The sequence below is a fragment of the Pelmatolapia mariae genome, linkage group LG18 (assembly GCF_036321145.2).
Source record: "Pelmatolapia mariae isolate MD_Pm_ZW linkage group LG18, Pm_UMD_F_2, whole genome shotgun sequence".
NCBI lineage: Eukaryota > Metazoa > Chordata > Actinopteri > Cichliformes > Cichlidae > Pelmatolapia > Pelmatolapia mariae.
In genome coordinates, this window is record NC_086243.1 from 16,240,454 (window position 1) to 16,265,578 (window position 25,125).

Consider the following 25,125-nt stretch of genomic DNA (forward strand, 5'->3'; position numbering starts at 1 on the left):
GCTGTATGGCTGAATGTCACTCTCCTCCAGCTGATTTTGGCTTTTTGGGGGGAATGTATTTTTATGTAAAGCTATACCATTTCTTACTGCATGCCTGAAACATCCAATTTAAATTCAACAACCTCCATTATTTCTCGTTGTGGAAGAATATAGGCCACCATTATTGAAGCAAAAATACATGCCGCTTTCTCCAGTTTGTGATAACGTGAAACACTTAAGCCTGTCACCCTACAAGTCTCCGGTAATTGAACTGCTTCGTTTGGTATTCAGCAAACTATCCCCTACAAGCGCTGCCTATTTTGGTCTCTAATTACAAAGAAATAGGCAATTCGGTCTCCCTCACTTGGTGTAGATATTAAATGGGTGGGCAGGACCGAGACGCCTTAGTAATATGATTTTCCATCCCTGTCTTTCTATCACTCGCTCTTCTGTCTGTCCCCATCCGTCACCACTTTGACAGGCCTCTTAAATGGCAGAGGAGGATCTGATATTTTGGCGTGGAGAGCTGGCTTTGAACAAAAGCGAGCGCGGCTCAAAAAACCGTCTTAGCTGCGGCTAATATGACAGCTCTCCCCCAGATGAATGTGACTTTTGACAAATGAATGCTGTTACACCTTTGGCTGTCCAGCAAGTCAGGCACCCCACCACCTCCATTTGAAGCACAGATGGGTTTATTTTTCAGGTGTGCTTTCAAACCTGTGAAGTCTACTTCCTATCCAAACACTGCACTAGGTTGTTGCATTAACAACCTCCTTTATTCGTGCATGTGTTCATGCAAGCTCTCTGCGGCACTGCAATCACAGATAGTACTGGGTATTTACAGGAAGCTTTAAGTTTCTGTGTTATGTTCTACTTAATGTGGAAGCAGTCAGTTAATACATTTAAGACAGAATTCTGAAAGTGAATCATGCACATATTTGATCACTGTTTTAGTCAAATAAGAACAAAAAGCCTCTTAAATGTGATGTTTTGCAGTTTTCCACTGCTTTATATAAAACTGTAAGATTTACATCTTTAGGTTTAATGACCGATAACTGATATTCCTGTTTCTTTGGGCTCAGGGAAATTGTTATGGCCTTCAGATAATTTAATTAATTAACTGAGTAACAATGAAGCTGCAGCCCTAGCTGTATGTGGGGCAAATATGTAGGACTTGTAAAATCTCTAGCTGGATGTAAAATAGTGACTAAAAATACCCAGGGGCTTTCTTTCTTTTCTTTTTTTTTTTTTTTTAGATCTCTTTAAATAAACTATATAAAGACACTATATAATAGAGATACTCGTCTGAAACATGTCACATCAAGCATGGTTATGAGATACATAACCAGAACTTAAAGAGGAGAACTTTATCATGGTACACTCAGTAAACACTGTTTACAGATTGTCTGTGTACACTGAAATTGATTCTTGTTCCTCTGAAATGGTTGTTTTGAAGACAAGGACTAGTTCTGCGACCCCACGCAATCAGTCATTGCCTCAAACTATTTTTTGGTGCAGCAAGTCTGAGAAAGACCGCAGTTTGGAGACAGGTTGCAATTCAAAGTGGTTGAGGATCTCGCACTCACAACCTAATGCTAAAAGCTGAATGCAATCACCGGTCAAACGCTAATTTTCCTAGTTTAAAGGGGGTTTCCATCCTATTATTCCTTTAGTGTAACTGAACCATAATCCGGTCTTTAAGTCTGACGTCATTAGCCGTGCCTGTGCCCAAACTTTGCTGCAAGGTCCCTAAGTCCAACGATCACTGAGGCATCACTGAGAGTTAAAAAACTGTCTAAATCCTTTCATCTGTAATAAAATGATCAGCATTGCTGCTCTACCAGGTGTAACAATTAAGTTTAACACCCAGGCATCCATGAAAACCGAATTTATTAAATTTAACGGAGTTAGAAGTTAGCAGGAAGTTAGCTCGCTAGTTTGTATCTAAATATAATATACCATGTTATGACTGAGTGATTTCTGAAACAAATTAAAACGTACAGCTCTGCTATCATTTCCGACATAAATGAACACAGGAAAGTAAACAGCAGGGACATTTGTAGGGTTACTGAAGTTTGGCTAGCTGGTATATAATGATGTGCTACCTGATCGCTAGCGACACAGCTATTAGCATAATATAAACAGCGAAGCTGGAGGATGAACGCTAACCTTTTTCCACTCAATAAAAGTTAACGTGACGGTTCCCGAAGGTTTGGGACAAATGCAATCGCATGGCAGGATGCTGTAAACGGACTGAACTTCAGTGGGGAGAACAACTGAGATAATCCATCCACAATACGAGGTTAGTTATTAATATACTGCTGCATGGGCTTAGCTGTAGTTACATCGTAAGGTTTTAAAAACTGAGCTTAGCGGTAATAAAAACCAAGAGAGGCCGACAGTGATCACAGACTGTTTTTAGGGGCTTGTTGAGATTAAATAGAACAAGATACAAAGTATTAAAACATGTAAAAAACACAAAAGCCTTAATAAAGGCAGAGTAGTTTGGGTCCGGAAGCAGGACTCATCACGTCATCACTTAAAGACCGGATAGAGTCACTCTATTAAACATTTTAGCTACAATTACATAAAAAACATGCCACATTTGTAAAGAATTCAGCCTAATCTGTCTGTGGGTCACCCAGTGTTACTATAAAATCTGCTTAGACTGGATTTCTGTTCTGAGTGTATGATCCTGGTCACACTGATACCAAGTGTTAAGAAAGACATCTCCTTCTCCAAGAGTTTCTGCTTCAGGGAATAGAACCACAAACGTCAGACCAACTGCTTTTGGTACTTGCCAACAGGCAGACGATCAAAGCGATCAGTGGAAGATAAAAATTAGCAGCCTACCAGAGTTGCAGTCATCTCCAGCATATCCATCCTGACAGACACAGAAGCCCTCCTTGCAGATTCCCTTCTTGCTGCAGTTGTTTGCACAGTAGACGAGCGAGCAGTCCTCTCCAACATACCCAGGCCGACACTGGCACGTCCCGTTTATGCACAGCCCCTGGTCCGAGCAGTCGTTGAGACACCTTCCGACCATGCAGTCTTCGCCTGTGAACGACTCCTCACAAACGCACTCCCCATCGATGCACAATCCGCGGCCTGAGCAGTCCGAAGGGCAACGCGGCTCCGAACAGTTGTCACCTCCAAAGTCACGGTCGCACACGCACTCCCCTTCAACACACACCCCTTGACCGGAGCAGTCATTTGGGCAGCGAGGCTCGGAGCAGTTTTTGCCGGTCCACCCTTCCTCGCAGATGCAGCTGCACATATCGAAGCTGAAGCTGCCGTGGTTGCTGCAGCCTGGGACAAAGTCCAAACGGCCTGAAAAGACAGATTGAATCGCTGAGTACTTGATTCAAGTACAAAGCCTCCCACACACATATCTTTAAAGCGGGAGTTTGAAAAGTTAGGGTCACATTACTTTGTGCATTTTGTGATACCTACCTCAAGTAACCACCATGAAATACATAGCATATTTGAAGAAACATATCAATTCAGTATAGAATAAAAAGTAACAACCAATCAGTTATCATTTAGTCAATGTTGTCAAACAGCCCTGATGAAAGAAACAGTAGTTAAATCTAAAAAACTCCAACTTTTTCTACTTTGCCTTTCCCATCCTCCCATTGCTCTCGCAGGCTAAACATTTCATCCTCTTTCTGATTCTGATCGTGACTGCTGGAGATAATCATATTCTCACAGTGGAGATGGAGCGTTTTCAGAAAATATTTGACGGGGGGGATGGTGTCAATGGAGCAAATCCTTTAGCCATAATAAATTCTGTAACTCTATCAGTTGCAGTCCCCTCATATTATAATGGCAGCATCTCTTGAATAGAGAACAAATTTTTGCCAGTAACAAAGGTTTCTCCACACATTTCAGACTGTGAGCAAGACAAAAAGAAGAAGAAGAAGAAAAAAAAAACCTTCCAGCATCAATATTTTACTGGAGTCTGTCTTTTCTTTTCTGCCTGATTTACAGTTCATGTAATTCTTTTCATAACGCAGTCTTATTTCTTTGCATCTTTGCCTCAAAAAGCTCTCTGCAACACCACGGTCTGTTTGTACAGACACTGAGGGGATTTATAGACAAAAACTACATTCTCCAAGTTTGTCTATAGTATTTGTTGTCAGTGTTAAACAGTACTCACCCATGGCCGAGCTCTCCCCGCAGCATCCGGATCCACACTGAGCTCTGAGCATGGAAACCTCTCTCTCTAGCATCTCCACCCTGGTGGCGAGCTGCTGGATTGTGGCCGTTGCTGGACAACCGCATGCTGCTTTGGGGATATTGATGCGGTGTGTAAATGTCACCTAAACAAGGAGAAAATTTTGACAACTAAGTGCATCCATTAGATAAAAGAGTCACCATGAAGTAGAAATGCATCTTTAATTAACATCTTGGGGAAATCCCGAGTATATGCACACACAAATATCTCCTTTCAAGGTGCTTTTATTACACAACCAAGAGGTGCTTAGAAACATTATCATTCACTGGGAGTCGTGCTCATGGCTTCCACAGATAGCTCTGTGATTCACCCTTTTAGCTCTGTTTTTGTGCTACTCTCTCCTGATGTAAATAGCTGTCTCTTTAGCTGCAAAAAAGTCTCTGCTGTATTCACCAGATAGTTGCCAGCTCTGCTGTTTAATGCTGAGCAGGTAGAGTGGGTTTTTAGAGCTTTATTCCCCAAAAACAGTTGCCTGCTGCAGCAAAAAATCAATGCTATGAGAATGGCGGGAGCTTACCAAAAGAGTTGTTGGCCAAATAGCTAGAAGATAAGCTAGACTAGCTATAAGCTCTGTAAACCCAGGGAAGCTGTGGATTTGGGTGATTATTCTCTGTAGGTTTATCACTCTGAGCTGCCGTGTTCACATTATGAAATGTTTTTTCACATTGTCATGTTTTCATTCTAGCATTTTAAACTTCTATTTTTTTTATAAAGGATGAGTCGGCAAAGACTGTTGAGCTGCATTTCATGCTCCAAAGCCTGAAATAGCACTAATTATACGACTTCTTACCTTGTGTGTGCTTGTGTAGAAACATTTAGAAACAAATCTAATTCATGGATGATCATAAAGCATTAGAGGTGTCCAGGTGAGACGTAAATGAAGGCCACATTTAAAGGACAGATACAGACACACACTTAGGGAACAGATCCATCGTGACAAAGTTATTCATGTCTGGCCATCTATTTTTTTTCCTTCCATTCCTAGAGTTTCTCAACAACCCCCTTCCTTTTGTTTATTAATATTGCCATTTAATTACTTTAATTAACTTAAATAATTAACTATATATATATAAATATCAATTCATTTATTTTATTCCAATCTTAGAATTCTGATCATTTTTATCATAGATGACATTGTTGTTATTAGTACTCGTTCATCCTTAACCCATCTTGGTCATGTGTGATGTAATTAATCACACTCACACAGCCTTGAGTGTAGTATGCGTCACACTCTTTTACACGCCAATTACCCTACCATCTACCCCCCTTCTATCCTGTTTGTTTTGGCTTTGTCATGCTTTCTTTGTATGTTCATGCCTTGTGATGTTGTTGATCTGTTTTTGTAAATAAAGCCGTTTTAAGCTGTAGTGCTCGCTGTCTGGATCCAGCTTCTTTTCACCCACCCAGACCATCTACATCCTAACCACCTGTCCCTCACGCTCTCCATCACCAGAATCTCACTGCAGAACAAAAGTTTTCAGTTTGACAGTTTCACTTTGACTGCATTTGTCAAACCCAGTTTAAAAGAGGAACAAGGAAACCCAGACAGAGAAGCGGAGGATTATTGTGCCCAGATACAATTTAAAATTCACCTGTTTGCACTCTTGTTGGAGAGCGCTGAATCGTAATAAAGGGAACTATTAAGGTTCTGTCCCACATTAACTGTTACAACTGGATTGTCGTTAAACAGGACATAGTTTAAAGTAATGAGGTTGGCATATACACTACGTAATCCCTGTGAGTCGAATGCTTTGGCTTCATACTAAACATTCAAGGCAGTTTTTTTTATTCCTAACCTGAATCTGAAGAGAGGTGGTAACTTTAATAAGGTCATCTCAGGAAGAAGCCCCACTTACCTGCTGTTCAGTTTTATTATTTACAAGGGGCAGCCAATCAGGAAAATACTGCATAAAAGGAGGGCGACCTTACAGGGAGAGGAGCTACAATCAGGGGCTGCAACAAGGCCCAGTATGAGATAAACAGAGATTTTTTTGATTGCTTTTTTGTTTTAATTAACTCTGGCAAAAATGTCCCCATTAAAGTCTTTCGTATCATATCTTTTCACATTAGATCATTTAATTCAACCCAAGAAGTCTCTTCACGTCTCGTAGCTCTTCCAAAATTTTAGTGCTAATTACACACAAATAAAACACTGTTGAAGCACCCACCTGGCTCTCAGCATCCAGTGTTTGCTCTGTGTATTCTGTTGCTCCATTTGGATCCACTGGACCCTCTACAGAAGGTCTGGATCCCAACTCAGCACGAGAACCTATGATAGTAAAAAGAACAAGTCTCAAAAACGTCTTAAAGGCTTGTGTGTGTGTTTGTGTGTGTGTGTGCGTGCACGCGCAGGACCAGAAATCAATCCAAAGTCCTCACCGTCCCCTGGGCCTGATGGTGCAGAGGTGTCCAAGTCAACAGAGCATAGAGACTCCAAGGGTACGTTAATGTTATAGACGTGGTTAAAGACCAAAGGTTGCTCCCGCAGGGTCTGGTTGGCTGAGGAGTCGGAGGGGGGCAGATCCCCCCCTGGGGTCTGCCTCCTCACTCTGGTGGTACGAACCAGCCTGTTGTCTCCTGATGGAGCAGCACGAGCGGCACCCTGGAGTGAGAAACAAAATGAAAAAAAAAAAAAAAAAAAAAAGGGACACGTGGTTTGTACTCAGGGGCTTCCAACTGTTTTTTTCTGATACCTTCTGTTTACAAAATGATAGAGTGAAAACTTAGAGAGGAACCCAGGGGGACACCAAACAAGATGACACTAATATACAGTATATGAAAGATTTTCTCACTGGCTGCAACACTGACAAAACAATTTTCACATGAAAAAATTGGGTCATTTTCAAAATTCTGTGGTGACAGTTTAGTGTTTTCAGCTTGCACTCCCGGCGTGTGAGGCAGAGAATTTGGAGAATTACTGACATTTAATAAAGAAGTAATATTTGAAGCAGAAAGGGAATGATAAGAAAAAAAAATACAGCCTGAAGCAGGTACATTTGAACTCCACTGGATGAGCTCCTAGTATAGAGTATAACTGCACCTATCTACACAATTAACTGTTTGTTAAACTCATTCCCTCAGTAGCACAGCAAATGGTACAGTATATAGCATATTTCTCTCAAAATGTTTCCACATGTCACAGTAGCTGTACACCTGTACATATTCTGCTGTAGCAAATTAATCAATAAACTAATATTTTTGTCAGTGCTATCACACTATCATGCTATTAGCTATAGCTTGATAATACAGGATTTTTAGGATTTCGCTAACATCTGTTATCAGCTGGTTGTTGTGGCGTTTTGCCAACAGGCAGGTTGCAAAGTGTCCTCTGGTGGCCTAACTGCAACGGCAACACGTTGTAACATATTGGCAAATAGCTAATAGTGGCCAGTAATATTGGCCCACAATAACTGGTTAAATACAGACTACATGTTAGTAAGTTTTTGGTGATTACTTTTCTATCTATAGTTTATTTCAACTTGACCATTATTTAAGAGTCAGAGAGTGCATTTACCAAAAGCATAGACACTTCTCAGAAAAGTGTATTCATCTATCCGCTTGTTAAGTGGTGGCACATCAGCCCAGTCCAAGTCAGCTATACGTTGACTCAGGCTGTCTTCGTTTTATTGTGTTGTACTGCTTAGTGTCTTGTCTTATTTAATGAAACAGATCCCCTCAAAATAATTAGTGACCTTCCTTTTTATTATCCCTGTCCATGTGCAGCACACCTTTAAGCTACATTTTAAAAGCTCACATCAAATTTTTTAAAACATTTTGGAAAAAATGACTCTCAGTCTAATATTTCAATTCCCGTGTTGTGGACTGATAATCTCAGATGCTCTCTTGGCTGACGTTTGCCACATGATGGTGTCTCTGCCCATCAGAAACCCTAAGCATTAAATTTTATTGAGATAAAATGTTACATTTTCCCTGCGCTATTGTGTTTATATTAGCCTAATGATAGCTCTGCAGCTAGCCACTAGGTATCACTATATGTAAACTTGCCCAACCACTAACCCTGCTATTTAGTCTTTTGTCTTTGTTTACATCCAAACTTGTAGAAGAGCTGTACATTTGAGCTTTTTAGGAACACCAACGGTCAGAACATGGTGTATTATCTTTGCACTGAAACTAGCAAGCTAACGTCCTGCTAACTAAAACTCCTAAATCCTCTTTTTCATGGATGCTGTTAAAATTTATTGTTACACCTGGCAGAACAGCCACACTGATGTTTTTATTGAAGTTGAAAGAATTACGACCACTTTCCCAGTGACTCAGTATCTCGGTTATTACTGAACTGAAGGAGGGTTTGTACCCGGACATAGCTAATGATGTCAAACTTAACAAGTGGACAGAATTAAAAGAAAGCAAACTGTTTGACAAAACATATATTGGTAATACAAATCAAACAGCTATTACTAGAACATGTCTTACATCTTTACTGAAGAATGATAGCAACATGTCTTAAGTTTTTTCCCCATGGATACCTGTCCCATAATTCTATTTTATTCTATTCTATTCTAAGTTAGTGAATGTGATCTCTGCCTATACAGCTTATTAGGGCTACCCTTCGAAAAACCAGCAATCTGTTCCAATGGCTGTCAAACCATATCTTTTTTGACATATAGTGAACTGTGAAAACTCATTGAGAGTACAGGGGAGGTTGTCAAATGTTGTCGAGGATGCCTGCTTTTTACTTGACCATACAGGTTTAGCCTCATCCTTGAACACTGTATTGTGTTTGTAGCTCTCAAATAAATACAAAAGAGTTTCTTTAAAAAGAAATCTGAGAAAGGAAAAAAGACGTCAGTTACTAACTGGTGGAGAGAACATTAGCTTAATTAGGTAGCTAGCTGCAGATGTCAGGGACAGCTGTCACTGTCAAGGAGAAAAGAAAAAGAGGAGCTTGCTTTTGTCACACTCTTTCTACCTTTCACTGAGAATTTCAACCCCTTTTTGTTGTTTATTACAGAAAACTGCACAAGTGTAACGCGGGAGCAGAAAGCTCGACAAACACAACATTAACTAAGACAGTCAACTGTGAAACTTTGAGTTTAATAACTGAAACAGTCTACTTTCTAGAAGAAACTGGAACAAACTGAAATGCAGGCAGTCAAACTCATTATTCCTTCTCGATATTCAAACTGGCCAGGGCAGGATTTCAGTGGATTTGTGCCCAGAATCAAGTGATTAACATTGCTGCCAATAATAGTTCAGTGGAAATAAACAATGAATGCGAAAAAACAGCGCTACTCATTAAAAGAAAAAAAAAAAAACAGAAAACAAAACAAATAAAGAAACCAACAGGAATATTTTTTTTAATTCACCTGTAGAGTGAGAAATAGAGCCAAAACCAGGATCCAGCTTGCTGTGGGCACACTGGCCCGGTGATGCTGTCGTGCCATCGGCATGCCGGAGACAGCCCGAGTGAACAGTACCATCCACTGGAAACTGCGAAGGAGCAAAGAAGTAGAAGAGAAAGAAGTGAAGCAGGGAATCATTAAAAATTAGGTTTCAGGAAAAGAAAAGTATGGAATTACTCCTGTGTCTGTGCATCTCTCTGTCTACTGTACGTGAGCGAATGGGTAGTTGTAGTACCTTCAGCTTATCCGCTGTAAATGATAAATAAATGCCTTTGATCTGATGTGAAATAATTGGCTTTATAGAGAAAAAGAAACTCTTCCGGGGATTATGGAGTCAGCTAAGAACCTTTGAATGGATTTCACTGTGCAATACCAAATATTTGATCTTCCCACTTGGGAGCAATACAGAAATATTGCTCAGGGAGAGGGTTGATAGATGGATTTCAGCAGAGACACGGTCTGAGTGATGCTGCTGTAATCCCCTCTCCGTTGAGCAGAAGAGGGAGAACGGGAAACTACTGGAATAAAAGCCACACAGCTGATGCGGATGCTCGAAGCAAACTGTCAGATATCAGCAGGGACATGACAGGAAAGAACTGAAGTTTAATTTTAAAGCTGCTAGTTTTGTCACAATAATAACACATTTTCATTTTATGCTCGACCGTAGATATTCGCACATTACCCCTAAGTTTTAACAGACATATGTGGTTAGTGGGGGCGAAAGGAAGGAGTTCAAAACGAGTCTGTGTTGTCTGCATTCAAAAAACCTTTTATCACAACAATACAATCTCATGTTGGTGAAGCAGGCTATTGCTCTCAGCTGGCTCCTTTTGTGAGAGACAGATGGAAATGTTCTTATCGCACCTAACTGGCTCAGGCCTTTTTTTCTCCTTTCTTTTTTGATCATTTAGGGTGGAAATGTTGAAACATGAGTGTATTTGCACATAAATGAGAAACAGAGAGACCCCCAGTGCGTTTGAGCCAAGCATCCTTTAAAGTTGTCTCATTCAGAGAAAATGATTTTTTTCTGGAATTAATGCATACTCAGTGTCTCAGACTATTTGCTTATATACTGAAGATTAGTCACACAGTCACACATCCACCTGAGCGCATCCTTCATTTTGTGACAAAGACAAAAAACCCTGAGTAGATGTGCGAGGGATTTTCTATATGTGTGGTGAAGAGCTACACTCACACAAAGCACGATAGCACACACAGTTTATCAAAACGGTCCCATAGGAGGAGAATGGTTGGTCATATGTTACCATTTCCAGCACGCCTCGCTCCACACTGTGCTTCCAGCACTTTTAAAAATGACTTTGGCCTTGCAGAAATTGACTTCCAACCAGCGCTCTTCACTTTATGGTGAAGAGATGGAACTTTTTTGTACTTTGAAACCTCCCTTCAAGCATGGAGCTACTGCTCGACAAGACTGGAGCCATTTAACTGGTGAATTCAGCACAGAAACGATGAGCATGAAGATGATGACAAAGTGAGATGAACAAAGCCAACTGGAACTGTCTTGTTCACAACCATTAACCAAAGATGGATGCCATTGGCGAGCTTCAGTGGACGGCGGACGCATGCTTAAAAGATGACAAATGGCATTACATATGTAGGGATTTCATTCAGTTCCTAAGAAAGGGAAGACAGGAAGCAGCTCTCGTGATCAACCGTTACCACGATGTTATGATATAAACAGCGTGACTTGTTTTCTTCTCATTGTTTTTTGTCTTATTTGCAAAGGTTACTCTCCTCTAGATTTAGCTCCTCCACTCAAGTGTTGTCTGTCTTTCCCTTTCTCGCTAACACAGTCTTTATGACATGTGTCAAGCAGTCCTGCAGTACTTGACCCGTGCAAGTCTTCCTCTCTGCATTTGCTTTCCTGGTTTTTTATTTGCTTTTGTGGTTTTTTATAAATTTGGACACATATAATTTTTGGATCATTTTGAAGTCGTATTCAATATAATATTTTGGCTTTTCTGATAACTAATCAGATAATATACACTCACAACCAATGTTCCCTCTAATTTTTCATGTGTCTGAGCGAACACACAAACTCCCTGAGCGATCCCTTGGACCACTGTGAGCGACATCAGACGTCTGCACTGTGGTCATGCCAGCATCTAATCCATCCAAGTTACATGGTTTATTAAAATAATCAAATTACAGCATTTACATTTATGTTAGACTACTTTTAATTAACTGCTTTAGCCCACTTATAAATGAAAATTTAAAAAATCTTGTTCATGACCTGTGTAGTATGTTAACACTATTGGAAGTAAAAATAACCTGAACTCCAATTTTGAAAACACACTTTTTTTCTTTTTTTCATAAAGCTCTGACTTGTATTATGAGTCTGTGGTCTGGGAGAGAGTCCTGTAACTCTGTCTGCCAAATACAGTATATAATGACCAATGTTGGGCAATATAGTTACTTCTTCAAAAAAGTAACTCAGTTTGGCAAACAACAAAGTTTTTTAATGCAGCCAAGGCGTTTTTAAATAAACATTTCAAACTATTTACAGAAAAATCAGCTGCTCTGCATCAAATTTGATGCCACACAAATTATTTGTGCCACTCCAAAAAATAATTTCTGTCCACTATGAGATAAAGGAGAACAACAGCCTGATACCTGCAGGCCTGACAACAGATGTATGACTCCTTTAACACCTGTAACATTCAGCAGTCGCCTCACTGTTCTGACACACACAACAAAACTTTTGACTACACTACACACTAACTATACAAGATTTGTGTTAAACGTCTCAAATCTCTCACATCTCAAAACACGCCGTCACTCCTAAAACTTCCCCCCCTTTCTTAACAACTAGATGCCACATTGCCATATCATTTTTTGATTGGTCGACATGGTACTTTTTTCGACCAATAGGAAAGGGTGGGGGTTGGTTTTGTTTTTGCTCACAGACACTCTCCGCCTGTGTTGGTTTTCCTTATAAAACACCGTTTTTACCGTTTCTTCCTTCAGTAAATATAAACAACGACAGTATTCAGGAAGAAAACCAAACATTGTATATATTTTTATCATAACTCTGGTTTTACGTGGTCTATCAACACAATTTACAAACTGGTATAAAGTCCACACTTTTCCCTTTTTCAATTGTTCCGTCTGTCCTGCTCACCTCTCCAATGGTTGTACACGTTGTCATTAACGTGGCTTCACTCCACATCAGCCACGCTGCTTTGCTAGCTAAAACACCGGTGTCGGCACATAAGAACGCTGTCATAGCCTGTCAACCACGTTGATTGGCTGCGTATATACGAATGTGAATCGCATCATTGGCTGGACTATGGGATAAGGTGGCATCGTTCTAATCCCATATGGGAGCAGCCAGTCACTTACTGACTAACACTGCAAAACAGAATTGTTAGTTTTAATTTTAATTTCAATTCAGGTTAGATTTTTTTTGTGCGCAACACAGATTTTCTGTGCGCAGAGACCGTGCCAGCAGTGCGCAATTGCGCACGTGCGCAGCTTAGAGGGAACATTGCTCACAACCACTTTATACCTTGTCAGTCCCAGGTTTCAGAGCTTCCTATCAGCTCAAATCAATCTGGTCATTTTCCTCTGACCTCTAACATCAAGAAGGCATATTCTTCCAGAGATCTGCTGCTAACTGGCTTTTATTGGGAAAATCCCAGTGGATCAGCAGTTTCTGATATATTCCACCAACAATGATGCCATGTTCAAAGTCACTTAATTTACCTTTCTTCGTTAAGGTAAATTAAGTGACTTTTTAAGTGAATTCTTCCGATGCACATTTTAATCGTTAGCAGGTCATCTTCACCATGTCCACAGGCCTAAATCCACTGAGTTAGTGTCATGCGATTGATTTATTAGACATTTGTGTTAAAAAACAGATGAAGGCTTGTCCCTACTAAAGTGGCCAGCATACAGTGACGAATCTGTATTGTGCCCGTAAAAATACGTGTCAACATATCAGACTGTTCAATACCAGTGTCTTTCTATGAAGCACAAACTGAAGGACAATGACACATAAGTATCACGAAACTTTTCATTTCTCTTACTATAAACAAACAAGGTAGAGGTCTAGGGTGTGCATTCAGAGTTTCATCCTTCAAGGCAAATAGCAAACCCATATATATATTTTTACGCTGGCAGTAATAAAACTTTGAAAGAGGTTCAAAGTCACAAGAGTATACTTCTGTTCCAGGGTCATGGTGCAAGCTGATGCCCACGAGCATTACCACACAGACGAGGTTTTTCCACGGAAGCTCAATTAAATACAGACCCACTCATTCACTCTGAAGAGAATCAACATGCTTTAGGCAGTAAAACAGGCTTAATTTACTCACTTTTTTCCAGGAGAGAGAACATATGCACTTAGAGAAGCAAACACAAAGCCACCCAGCAATGATACACATGCTTTCAAATCCACAATGCACTCACAGAATGCCCCCGTATGCACAAGTTCTCCAAAAAATGTTTGACAAATGTGTATATTTTCATAAAAACACACTTTATGTCAAATATAAAGTGTTTTTAATTCTTCTGTATAATAGAAGTCTAATGTAGAAGTTTAAAAAATATTTCTTCAGCTTCACAGGAAAATATGAGCGCATGTGCATGTATGATCAAAGTCATTTCCTTACCGCTAACTATTTCATTCATCTAGGAGAATATAAATTTTATGGCTTTGAGGACGCTCTGAAACAATGCTGTCACATCATGTATTACCTGGTGATTTTCTTCAGTGAAATTGGGTGAGTTCACCCCCTGCGAGGCTGAAATGAAACTGCCTGTTCCAATTATAATAAAAACCATCATGGCACTTTATGCAATGTCACAAAGGAAAAGGTAAAATCAGCCTACACAAAGGAGGCCGCTACAAAATATCTAGCGCTATAAAATGAATCACAAAAGCCAGCAAGCTTATGAGTTTGATGTTAAAAAAAGTTGCTTTGATCTTGTCTTTCTAACTTTTTTCATCTCTGTTAGATTAAACTTCTCTCTGAGGTGAATGTTTGAATCCTTGACAATATCTCTCCCTTTTATCCACAATGGGGTTTATGAGCAACCGAGTCAATATAAAAAGAGAATTGAATCTAAAAATGCATAGTGTAATTACACTGAGATACTTATCCCATTATTTAGAAACAGTCCTTTAATCATATTTAGTAGATATTGAAGCTGGAGCTGGTAAATGGCAAAACTGTATCTTGGTTTTAAGACATAATAATCAAACTTTGAGACATGTCAATATGTAGATGATGTAGATGATGTTTACAAAGAATTAATGAATACTGTAAAGCGGAATCATTAAATTATTATACAGAGTTAAGTGTATCTCACAGTCTCCAGACCAGATGTTACCAGTAGTACAAGACAAAATGTCCCACCTTCCAAAAACATATTAAGTATTTTACTCAAGCGACGCAATACTGAAATACTTTTTGCATTTTTTGACATTGAATACGTCAGTTTTGTGATTGCATTCCACCGCACAGCTCCTGCTTGTGATGTTTTAGCATTTGATTGAAACTGTAATATGTGCTATGTATAGTATCTATTTGTATTTGCATTATAAATGGCTGCCAGTGGGTGGTACGGTTGGAGCAGTGCATAACACTTTCACCTCACAGCAAGAAGGTGTTGGGGCCTTACAGGTGCAATCTGTATGTTGTCCACGAGCCAGCATGAGACTTCCCCATTTGCTTTGGTTTCCTCCCACAGACCAAAGACAGGATTGTTAATTTAAATGCTGATTCTAAATTGGCTGACAGTACAGATGTGAGAGTGTGTGGTTTTCTGTCTCTCTGTGTTAGCCCTGTGATAAAGTTTTAAAATGAAAATGGATGGATGGTAGCTGTGGGAATCTACCATTTTTAACATTTTGTGATATGCTGAGTACTGTAATAATATATACTACAATTTTTTTCCAACTTCTAATTATATCCTTAAAATTAAATTTGTTAGTGTTACACTTCAGTTGTTTCTCTTTTTTTGAGTTGTGTAAAGCAACCATCACTGCCACTAAAACCTGCCATAAATGTTGTCATTTGACACTGTTTGTTATCAGCCTATGTTTGAATCAGGGACAAGCTGTTTCTGATAATACAGCAATTAACACTGGTAAATAGTTACAGCCAATCGAGTCAAATCCCCTGGAGTTACACTCATTGATAAAGACTCATTCAGCATAAATATAAATTAGGCAGCAATCATTTACCAACCTTCGAAAATCTCTTTGAGAGTGACCGCAATCAGTCCAAGACAGAGTGCAACTAGTTGCAGAAAGATTGCCTTCTATTAGATGTGATGAGCCCTTATAGTTGATGATCCTGTATTGCCATGCAAAAAATTGCACTACTAACGATACATACCCCCCCACCCCCGACCCTACCCCCCACCCCAATACCTAATGGATGGATAGATATATGGAAATGTGAATGCCTGTTCTTAGCCTCTTATCCAATATCATCTTCAACAGGCTCCAGCATATCCAAGTTGCTACCCTGGCTGAATAGGCAGTGCAGAAAATATTGCAGGCTTAATGTTCGCTTGAGTGATGTGATAATCAATTTAGCACCTCAAGCCAGATTTCCACGAAGTGATACAAAACTTGGCCTTGTCAGTAGAAGTCTTCATCTTCTGAACCCAATCTCTACCCTTTTCACTAAAAATAGCATTTTGGATCTAATAAGATGTCCTGGGAAGATCACCAGCTGCTCCAACAGACTCGGAGAAGCCAAAGTAAAATCAGAGAATATCCACATACTCTCAAGTGAGCTAACAAAGGATCTCTCTCTCTCTGATATTAGCTCAAACGTTTACAATCCGTGCTATAGAACTCAATTTGTCATACAAGTTTCTACAATATTTACAATATACAGAACTGTTTTCATTACGAACCACTGAGGCATGGTTAATTAAATAAACCTATTTTTGTAACTCATCACTCATAAGCTTCAACTACAATAAAGGAGGTTTACTGCAATGTTTTCCGTTGGGGTTACTGCAATTTGTTTTTGAAGACAGCAAGTCACTCAATCACAGTGTAAGGGCATCAATGCTGCTTGGTGCCTTGATTAGGTAATGCTCATGCTTCTGATCACATTCTTCCTTAAAAGCTTACTTAACCTCTTTTGTGTATTCCCCAGGTTTTAAAGGTGATCCTTTCAAATCTGAATATACATTATGTTTCTGTATGAGGATATTTCTCAATTTTTCTGGTTTTGCCACATGCGACTGAGCAGACAATGGAAACTGAATCATCCTGAGATGTATAAGTGAGCTTTATTTTGCTTTTCTGTGTCTCTCCTTGCTGTTTTCCTTTGACCTCTCTCAGTACGTTTTATTTTTTAAAAAGAAAAGCTGCTGCACCACATGATGTTCACTGCCATTTATTCCAATGGCTCTGCTTAGATCACACCTCTTGCTGATTTTAGCCCTTATTCAAGCATTAATTGAACCTGTTGACACAGTCTGTACACTGAATGTATAATATATTCAGGTGCCGTTATATTATTCATTCTTTAGAGGAGCTTGCAGACCAAGTTAACAAGCATGTTTGTGTAATAGCATAGCCACTGACGGTAGGAGAAAGAAGACCCTTTGTTTTGTTTTTTTGAACTAGATCCTGATGTGACTGTGTCGTGACTCTCACACATTGTAATGTGTCAGAAAAGTTTTTATCTGACTAAGAAAGCTGTGACTTTCTTTCATCTATGAGGCAGCTTTTTTTTTCTTTTTTTTTTGCTTTTTATCCATTCACCAGACTGTATTTCACACTGGTTAAATAACAAAACTGGGAATACTTAATAATTTTTTTTCGATGAGATATGAGTTGCTATAAAACCAAAGCCTATTGTTTCCTACTGAAGATGTGAATTTTTATGATAGATAATACATACATATATACATTCATTAAAAAAAATAAATAAATACACCCTTTTTTAGTTGTAAGGTTTTACACATCAGGACATGATAAAAAAAAAAAAGGACAACATTTTAAAATAATGTAAATAGCATGTTATTTTTACTTATTAAGAACTGTGCCAAAATGCAGAAGCAGTGTATGAAAAAAACATGAGTACACCCTTTCTGCGAAAGTAAAAGCAATACACTGAAAATCTAATGTTATGACAGCATAATTAGAAAAAGACTGAACTGAAGTGTGACTTGTTTGGAAGTGTTGCCAGGAGAAAACCTCATATCTAAGAGACCGAAACTAGCATCACTGGCGAACACAGCTCATTGTTCGCTAGTGGTGCTAGTTTCAGTCATTATGCAAATGTGCAGTTTGAAAGTTTGGGAAAACCTGCAGTCAGCTGAGACTTAAGAAGTCACTTGGATGTCCTCTGTAATAGACATTCGTATTTGTTCTATATCTTTTTACTTATTTGAGCTACCCTACTAAGTCCTGATGTGCTCAATAGTGAACATCCTGACCTCTCCAATGATATCTCATGTGTTTGGGTGGCCTCTTTTCTGACTCCAAACAGGAAGGAAAACACAAAAAAGTTGAACTGAACAAAACTTTTTTCCTTGGTTCTCAGACAAGCTGGGCTGTGCCTAGTTTTTTTGACATGCTAACTCTTGACTTCTTTTTAGTTTCTGTTAATAATAATGATATATTGTTATATGTCACGTCTTATTGTTCATCTGAAGTTCTTTATTATGCCCTGACATGTAAAAACTTAGAACTAAAAGACAGTGTAGTTTTTCATAGCAAATATTATTTTTGTTAACAGGAATAGAAAACATATTTTTCTGATGACTATTTCCACCCACAGATTCATATCCATTTATTATACATGGATTTCAACTAAACAGTTTTGTACAAATGATAATGAGACAACACGTCGCACAAGCCAGTACAGTAGCTTAAGAATAAGCTGTTGCTATATTTGGGTAGGTAGTTGCAAACACTCGGCTGTACTTTTCCCAAGGATTATTATTGCTGGTTTTAGAAGATGTTGTTTGGTCATTCAAACTGCAGATATTTTTTTTTAAAACATATTGTGCTTAACATTGAACTTTGATGTCAACAGACTTACATAGAGCCCTGCAGTGCTGTACAGCTTATTCTTAGTTTACACTGGAGGTGTGAAAACCTGTCCTTCTATGTGGGAAGCAACAAAAAACACAACAGGTTGTTATTACCGCAACAGTATTAACAGCCGCTGTAAGCGCTACTCCCTGCCTCATCCATTATGATTCCCTCACCGCGGATGAGTGAACCGAGCCGTGAATTGTGCGAGTGTTGTGCTTGCAGCTCTTTACTGAGCGGATAGCAAAATTTACAACGACTCGTGGCGTTCTCGCTCCCGTGGGTTTTCTCTTAAAACATGTTGCACCACCTGCACTTACACTTGATGGAGCGCCTTGTAAGGTTCTGGATGACCCCATTTTTTTCATAATTTATCTACATACCAGTTATTATTTTAGGGGAAAATGTGAAAGATTTGAAGAAGATGAAGTATTAGAAATTATAAGAACACAAGGGAAAAAGGGGGGGGGGGAGTGTGCACAGAAAGAAATAGCATGCTACAAAAATAACACGATGTAATTACAGACAAGAGTGAAAGTGAAATGATTACAGGGATGTAATAATGAAATAAAACAAAACATGAGAACCGACAGAAGAGGGTTCAAGAGATATGAAAAAGAAAGTTGAAGAGAAGGAGCACGCAGCTGAACAAGCCTCTCTCATCCAGCCAGCTGCACCATGAAACGGGAAGCAGCCACTGAATGCCTCACTTCCCACACTCCCCTCACGATCATAGAGTCTCTCAGAAAAAAAAAATGTGTGTGTAGGTGTGTGTATCTGTGTGTTTTAGCAGTTAGGGACCCACAGGAGATTAACATCCCTGTTGGATTATGGAAGGGATGCGTACTGGAAAGCTTCATTAACTCTGCATGTGTGTGTGTGTGTGTGTGTGTGTGTGCCGCTCTCATTCCATGGCCACGGGGCTTTTTAGACTGTTGCCTCCTGAATAAGTGTTTGCTGTCTGCCCTGTATGTCTCAATCTGTGCATGTGGTCTCCTTCGTCTGTGGACGCCTCCGGGGCTTCACGAGAACAGATAAATCAGCCCTGGGAGCAGTTGACTGTCACTATCCCTTTACAGCTGTCCAGAGGAGGACAGTGAAAGTGTTTATGAAGCAATCGCCTTCTGTAATCCAGCTGAAATGGTGATCTCTGGGGCCTCCCTAGCTTATAAGACACAGAGACACATCGGCGTAGAGAGACACTGTGATCAAGTGCTGCCTCTGCTTTAAGGTGCAGCAGACTGGATGTTAGACTCAGGCCTGAACTGCTATCAGGGGGCACAACACATCCATCTGCTGAAATGTTGCCGGTGCTCTTCAGCATCACACCGCTACATTACAACATGGAGTCAGTGAGGAGAGGATGAAGGCGACAACTTTTTTTCCCCTGACTTTTCTCCCCCTCATGATTTTATTCAACTCATTCAGAAAAATCACCTTTGCTCTATCCCGGTCCATCTCCTCTTTTTTGCTTCTCTCATTTTTTATTATCTCCAGTTGTCACTTTCACCATCTTCTTTTATCTCACTAACAGGGATTTCATTTTCTCTCTTTCTCTGAGGATTTTCTTTATCCCTGAAAGTCATTTCTTCCGCACTGTGAAGTAATTCCATTCGTCCGGAGATGCTGATTTTCAGACTGAAAGCCACATGCTGTAGAGATGGAAAAACTGACATTTCTCTCCTCTGCCATCATTTATTTCTTACTCTCTTTTTCTGGAAGAACCCCTGTTATCCCCTCCTGGCTAACCCTATGGAAGTAAAGCCACAACCTCCATTTGCACAGGTTAATGTGCAGCCACCTCAACATGAACATAAAACCAATACCATGCTTTCTTGCGTGGGTGATCGCTCATTTTCTCTCTCTCCCATCACTCGCATTCCTTTATTCCTTCTCCATCCTCGCATCTGCTTCTTTCTCCCCGTGTCTCTCTCTCTCAGTCTCCCTGCTTCCCTACCTTCTAAATTGGACTCAGGCAACATCACAATGCTTTTCTCATTATTCCCATCACTCTGGCCAAATTGCCTTGTCTTTCAGGACCATTGGGCTCTGTTCATTGGCTGCTCCTGCAACCAGTCTTTCCCCCATTTCAGGGCTGTTTCAGAGCAAAGATGGGACCAAGAAATGGATTCAATTCTACAGCAAATAATACAACCTCAGGCCACTGATGACTGTGTGCTCCACACTGCACACAGTGATCCATTTATCAAGGAACGTGTAAACAAATGTTCACAGGAAGAACTGTGATAACATGCAGTGAAGAAAGAACTGCTGCACAGTGGTTGTTCATCTGAAAGAAGTGTCTTTAGTCTGTGTCTTTCAGTCTTTCACTAATTTGTTTCTGCTAATTAATAACTATCAGTCAAACACATGGCCAATACAACAACAATAGGCCAAGCAGAAATCCCAGCAAGACTTTACTCAGAAAAAAACCATAGAAGTGCGAGACAAACATTTAGCATTTGAGGTGCCAGTCTGTGATAGGTGACGTGTGCTACATGAATTAAGGATGGGCGTGTTCCACTATCGCCAGCTTTTGTCATAATTTAGAGTGTACACCTGAATGATTAAATTCAACTAATGTCGATAGATGAGAATTAACAGACCAGACAACATTGTTTGAGTTCTGAGAGGACTCAGGGTAGTCTTCTGCTGCTGTGGTCTATCTGCTTCAGGATCGATATGTGGTCCATTCGGAGATACTCTTCTGCATACCTTGGGAATAATGAGTGGTTATTTGAATTCCTGTTGCCTTCCTATCAGCTCAAAGTAATCTGATCAATCTCCTCTGATCTCTTCCATCAACATTTTTCTTTTTCGGATCCATTCTCTGTAAACCCTAGCGATGGTTTAAGTGACTTTGAACCATGCTATGTTGGAAATTAGTGGAATGAGCTTTCTTCCCTGTTCTGCTGCTCATATTTAAATCCAGCAGGTCATCCTGACCATGCCTACTTGCCTCAAATGAGTTGCTGCCATGTGATTGGATAATTGGCCATGAGTGTATGTACCCCATCTAGACTCCTTTTGTATTTAGCTTATATTCAAACGTCGACTTGTCTTCTCTCACTTGTTCAGTGCTGGTAGAAAAATAGTTTGTCTCACAAATGAGACAAATTGTAACAGTTTGACAGAAAATGAGACAAACTGCAACAACAGATAAATCCTGAAACAGAGATAAAAAGAGAACATGCATAATGACAAAAAAAAAAAAAATCAGGCAGATAAACAGTGGAAGAAAAACACAAGCACAGAGTCGGTGAGGAGAAACCAGATAAAAAATAAATAAATAAATACTGCATAGACACAAGAGAACATGAGAGAGATTCAGAAAAAGGGCACAGGGGACAGATTGAGCTAAATGGACAGAATGGACGGGTGGACGAGCGTGAGAGGAGAGTTAAAAAATTTAGAGTGAAGGAAAATGCTTAAGTCCTTTTGAGTTCAGTCAGCTGTGAGTCGGGAGAATGAAAAAGACTTCTTTTTCTCTTTCACTGTCTGCTGCAGCCGAATACCCACTTCTCCTCTATTCTGCCCTGATACAATACATGGCTTTTAGCAAATTCATTTTCCATCTCAGGGCTGCCCATTGCACATTTTTGAAAAGAAATAATCATTTATTAAATAAAAGAAAATACATAAGGGCAGAAAACATAAATATACCAAGCCAAAAGCTGCCATGCCGTTTTTTGGGGGTATTTTATGCATGCTAGGTGTATATTCTGTTTCGAAAGCAGCACTCATTTACATTTTGTCACTCTTCTATGTGGGACCTGCACAAAACACATCAAACAGCCTGTCATTGCCTGAGTCCGACATGCATTTGTACTCCTCTGCCTCTCTTTCCCTCCCTTTTCACTCAATTCCCTTTCACTATCTTTTTACTCAGGTATGACCTAAAACAAAAAAAATGGACAAAAAAAAAACTTCAAAAACCTCCTGCCTGTCACCTCATGAGCTGTCATCGTCTGCTTGTCCAATTCCCTTCTTTTCTGGTAAGCCATTTCTCTCCTTTCATCTTCCCCTTTCAAAGGCTTTTGTTTCTTGTGGGGACAGAAATGACAAACACTTTCTGCTGTACCTTTCATATACAGTAAATAGGTGGGAAAAAAGTCATACTCCTCCCACCTGTGCTATCTGTTTCTCTCTCGCGCTCTCTCCTGTGATTTAAGGTGGGTTGAAACGCGACACAAAACGCAGCAACAATCCAATATCATAAGCTGTGCAGAGACGATAAAGCAACTACGAGGGATCAGAAGGATTGACACGTTCTTCTGTTGCAGCTGTCTGCTCGATGCCATGACAGCGAGGGAAGAAGTGCTCCTGGCGCTCACTAGGGATTGGATTCAATTACTAAATAAATAGCTCAATGGCGGAGAGCCACAATAAGTGGTTACTTTAACGCCGAAATAGTATTATGTTTCATTATTATGACTATCTTCTTGTATTTGTGTGCAGGCATTGTCACACTTTAATAAAAACCTGTTTCTAAATGTAGTGAAGGCACTAAAATGGAGAATGTTTCATGCTAAAGCAGGCTTATCAATGACACTGTGATTTTACGCTTCATTCTTGTTTAGTTTAGTAATATTTTGTGGTAATAGCCTATGTAATCTGCTACACCTGTCACAATGAGCTGTGTGAAGAGTAGAGAAACCACAAGCAGATACTCTCGAGGCAGATGAAAAAAGTATTTATTGCTGATTAGTCCTAAGAAACACAAAGTCTTTTGATCTTTTGATGCATTATAGACAGAAGATCAGAAAACACTGGAAATACACTACCTTCAACACACAGTTATGTTAACGATACAGCAATGAACAAAGGAATGGCAGGACTATTTATACACAAGGTGATGGGGAAATGAACACAGGACGGTAAATAAGACACAGCGAACACAATAAACAACGGGTCAAGGGGCAAGAAAAACATAAAGAACATCTATGGACATAAGGAACCCAATCCAAAAACGCCCAAAGGTAACCAAGAACACAAACCTAAAGAACAGAATCAACATAACACAAAGCATATACAACTCTCAAACAGGAACTCCAATGAAACACATCAAATATAAAATCAAAACCCAGGACAATGGCCAAAAATGTCAGGCCTTAGGCTTTACTATTTCGTTCTGAAAGGTTTTGCATTCTGCCTGTGAAGAAATAAATAAACTACAATATAATCTACAGAAATATAGTCAATACTAACAGCACAAAGAAAACTAGGCCCTGCACTGCAAAACAAGATCGACATACTCAGGATATCTTTCGGTTATCTGGATTCACATACCCTAACAGTAAACCAGTTAAGCATGTTTTAACCCAGTGTTTCCTGATCTAGGTATACACACACTCACATAAAAAGGCATGGCACTGGCAGTCACATTTATTAGTGCACTGGCAACCGAGTGGATGATTTTACAGCAGAAGAGTAAATGATAATATTAGAGAAATATGAAGAGGTTACACACAGACTACAGAATGATAATAAAATAGCTGCGACAGATAAAAGACAAGCACTACAGTAGTAGTAGCAGCTTAGCATTAAAAACACTGTCTGAATGTGTGCGCACTTTAAACATTTTAGTCAGTAAGACTGGAAAAGAGCTACTGTATTACTGAAGTGTCGCTGATTTGAAGACAGGAAGCAAAGCTGTGTTAGCAAACTTGCATACTTTCAGTTGAATATCACAACTCTATCATGGAGTCAAGAGAGAATCTGATGAGTTATAATATAGTATTAGTATACAGTATATAATCGTATTCTGTTCAATTAATGTTTAAATTTGCATAAGACAGCTTTACCATTCAGTCTTTCAGCTGCAGTCTCAGTGGTGTTTAATGGTCTGACAGGAAGTAAAGAAAGAAATACAAAGACAGAATTAAATCTGGGCTTAGTTCACGTGTGACTGATATAAAGCCCACGAGTTCAAATAGCTATCCTGATTTATGCATTAATGTTTATACAACAACAAAATTGTTGCAAACAGGGGGACAAAAAAATAAGGAAAATCTTAAATAAAAGTCTGTACCTCTTACTGATGCTCATCCAGGAAACACAAAGACGTTTGACGCTATGAAAAAACGTATACACTCCTGCTATCCAGGTACAGCGGTCGGGAGAAATCTTCCAGGAATTTTGGTGGTATTGATTGGTCAGAAAGTGGTGGTTTCATACCTGCTGATCTCTAATCTGGAACCTAAACTGATCCGAAACAGGTTAGGTTTGCATCCTGAGTTACCATCAAAGGTTAAGAAGGCAAGCGAAAATCATCGAGGAAGCACTTTTATGGAGGGAATTTGGGGTTTCTACATATAGAATCAAAAATGCTGTCAGCAACTAAAAAACAAATAAATAAATAAATAAAATTAAGATCCCCTGCTGAAGTTGAGATTTATGAGTTTATAAAATTATATACTAATTATGTACTATATTTACTGTAAACAATTATTTAGGTTTAAACCATTTAGGTAATAGATATCCCCAAGAACCTTGCATAACTGATTGTTTGT

The 25,125-nt window shown here is 39.5% G+C and overlaps 1 protein-coding gene across 4 annotated transcripts in view; it reads right to left on the bottom strand.

Moving 5' to 3' along the window:
* tnr (tenascin R (restrictin, janusin)) overlaps positions 1 to 25,125 on the bottom strand; it is a 199,215-nt gene that overhangs the window by 71,189 nt on the left and 102,901 nt on the right. For all 4 annotated transcript variants that reach the window (XM_063462791.1, XM_063462788.1, XM_063462792.1 and 1 more), the window contains exons 4-8: positions 9,544 to 9,667; positions 6,596 to 6,818; positions 6,385 to 6,485; positions 4,139 to 4,301; positions 2,833 to 3,309 (exon numbers count right to left, since the gene is read on the bottom strand). In XM_063462791.1, coding sequence (XP_063318861.1) covers positions 2,833 to 3,309; positions 4,139 to 4,301; positions 6,385 to 6,485; positions 6,596 to 6,818; positions 9,544 to 9,657 — 1,078 coding nt within the window. In that variant the 5' untranslated portion in view covers positions 9,658 to 9,667. The remainder of the gene's footprint in view (positions 1 to 2,832; positions 3,310 to 4,138; positions 4,302 to 6,384; positions 6,486 to 6,595; positions 6,819 to 9,543; positions 9,668 to 25,125) is intronic.